At 55.7% G+C, this 2,500-nt stretch overlaps 1 protein-coding gene across 1 annotated transcript in view; it reads left to right on the top strand.

The window, feature by feature from the left end:
• The window catches only part of LOC148152044 (uncharacterized), a 112,353-nt gene that overhangs the window by 51,625 nt on the left and 58,228 nt on the right, over positions 1-2,500 (top strand). The window contains exon 6 of the mRNA XM_087994177.1: positions 2,354-2,500. This exon is cut by the window's right edge and continues 100 nt beyond it. Coding sequence (XP_087850303.1) covers positions 2,354-2,500 — 147 coding nt within the window. The remainder of the gene's footprint in view (positions 1-2,353) is intronic.

Below are 2,500 nucleotides of genomic sequence, written 5' to 3'. Positions count from 1 at the left end.
CATTGACCATTCCTCTCTGTTCCCTTTCACTCGGCCAGTTTTGTATCCACGTTGCTGCTGTCCCTTTTACTCCATGATCTAGAACATTCCTCACAAGCCTGTTGGGTGGCACTGTACCAAACACCTTCGGGAAATCCATGTGAACCACATCAACAGCATTACCCTCATCGAGTCTCTCTGTTATCTCTTCAACACTCTCTAGCAGGTTCATTAAAAACAATTTCCCCTCTGGAAATCCATACTGACTCTTCGCAATCATCCCCACCTTTTCCATGTGACTCCTGATTCTCTCCTGAGTAATTGTTGTGAGTAGTTTCCTCACTGGTTTGTAATTGATGGGATTATCTTTCCAACCTTCCTTGAACCAGGAGGTAATGATTGCTGGAAAACACATAAAGATCTGTGGATATTGGAAATCTAAAACCCAAGAAAATTGCTGGAGAAGCTCATTTTGAAGCAGGGTCACAGGAACTGAAATGTTGACCATGTTTCCCTCTCCAGATTCTGACAGAGCCACTGAGCATCTCTGGTAATTTTTGTAATACGTGCAATATTCCACCTTCTGGCACCTCTGTCGAGTCCGGTGAAGACTGACTGAGAGAATGTGCACAATTCCCTCAAATTTCAGCCTTCAGTTTGTTCAAAATCCTTGTATGAATTTTATCCAATGCCTTGTCAGCTTTAGGTACCAATAATCCATCCAGATGCCTTCCTTCCTAAACCCTTCCTGTGATAAACATTCTTCCTCTGTCACCAGCTTCCTCTCATTTTCTCCAACTGAAATGGCTGTGCCAAACCAGCCTCGCCAAACCGGCTACGCCAAACTGGCTACGCCAAACCGGCCATGCCAAACCGGCCACGCCAAACCGACCATGCCAAACCGGCCACGCCAAACCAGCCACGCCAAACCGAAACCGGCCGCGCCAAACCGGCCACGCCAAACCGGCCACGCCAAACCAGCCTCACCAAACCGGCTACGCCAAACTGGCCACGCCAAACCGGCCACGCCAAACCGGCCACGCCAAACCGACCACGCCAAACCGGCCACGCCAAACCGACCACGCCAAACCGGCCACGCCAAACCGGCCACGCCAAACCGACCACGCCAAACCGGCCACGCCAAACCGGCCACGCCAAACCGGCTACGCCAAACCAGCCGCGCCAATTCGGCCACGCCAAACCGGCCATGCCAAACCAGCAACGCCAAACCGGCCATGCCAAAACGGCCACGCCAAACCAGCCACGCCAAACCGCCACGCCAAACCTGCCACGCCAAACGGGCCATGCCAAACCGGCCACGCCAAACCAGCCATGCCAAACCAGCCACGCCAAACCGGCCACGCCAAACCAGCCACGCCAAACCGGCCATGCCAAACCAGCCGCGCCAAACCGGCCATGCCAAACCGGCCACGCCAAACCAGCCACGCCAAACCGGCCATGCCAAACCATCCATGCGAAACCGGCCATGCCAAACCAGCCACGCCAAACCGGCCACGCCAAACCAGCCACGCCAAACCGGCCATGCCAGACCATCCATGCCAAACCGGCCATGCCAAACCAGCCGCACCAAACCGGCCATGCCAAACCGGCCACGCCAAACTGGCCGCGCCAAACCGGCCACGCCAAACCAGCCATGTCAAACCAGCCGCGCCAAACCGACTACGCCAAACCGGCCACGCCAAACTGGCCATGCCAAACCGGCCGCGCCAAACCTGCCGCGCCAAACCGGCCATGCCAAACCAGCCACGCCAAACCGGCCATGCCAAACCGGCCACGCCAAACCGGCCACGCCAAACCAGCCGTGCCAAACCGGCCGCGCCAAACCGGCCATGCCAAACCGGCCGTGCCAAACCAGCCCGCCAAACCGGCCACGCCAAACAGACCATGCCAAACCGGCCGCGCCAAACCGGCCGCGCCAAACTGGCTACGCCAAACCAGCCATGCCAAATCGACCGCGCCAAACCGGCCATGCCAATCCGGCTGCGCCAAACTGGCCGTATCAAACCGGCCACGCTAAACCGGCCGCGTCAAACCCGCCGCGCCAAACCGGCCATGCCAAACCGGTCGCGCCAAATGGTCCTACGCCTGTTTATTCTCTCTCTGGTTTTGTCTCTCCAACTCTCTATCTCTCATTCTGTCCTTCTTTCTTTGCCACTCTTACTCACTCTTTCTCTCTTTCTCTCTCTCTCTCTCTCTGTCTTTGACCTTTCTGTGTTCCTCTCACTCTCTCTCTTTCTCTCTCTCCCTCCGTCCCGTTAATCTTTCTCTGTCCCTCTCTCTCCTGCCTCTGTCCCCCTGCATGGTGAGGCACGATGGTTTGGTGTACCATTCTGATTGTTTGGTTTATTTTTAGTTCCTACCAGATTATTGTGATGAGGAGGGCAGCATTCCTTGAGGTCTGTACAAGAGGCTATCTCAGAGAGTATGACCCCTTGAAGCCTGACAGGCCATACATCAGCCACCAGATCCTGAGGAACTCCTCGGAGAGAATCACAGTCAC

Source organism: Chiloscyllium plagiosum, unplaced genomic scaffold, assembly GCF_037043375.1.
Source record: "Chiloscyllium plagiosum isolate Xiang-an unplaced genomic scaffold, Cpla_swu_hap1 HiC_scaffold_2, whole genome shotgun sequence".
NCBI lineage: Eukaryota > Metazoa > Chordata > Chondrichthyes > Orectolobiformes > Hemiscylliidae > Chiloscyllium > Chiloscyllium plagiosum.
The sequence above is the reverse complement of the archived record's forward strand: the minus strand, read 5'-3'. Positions and strand labels throughout refer to the sequence as shown.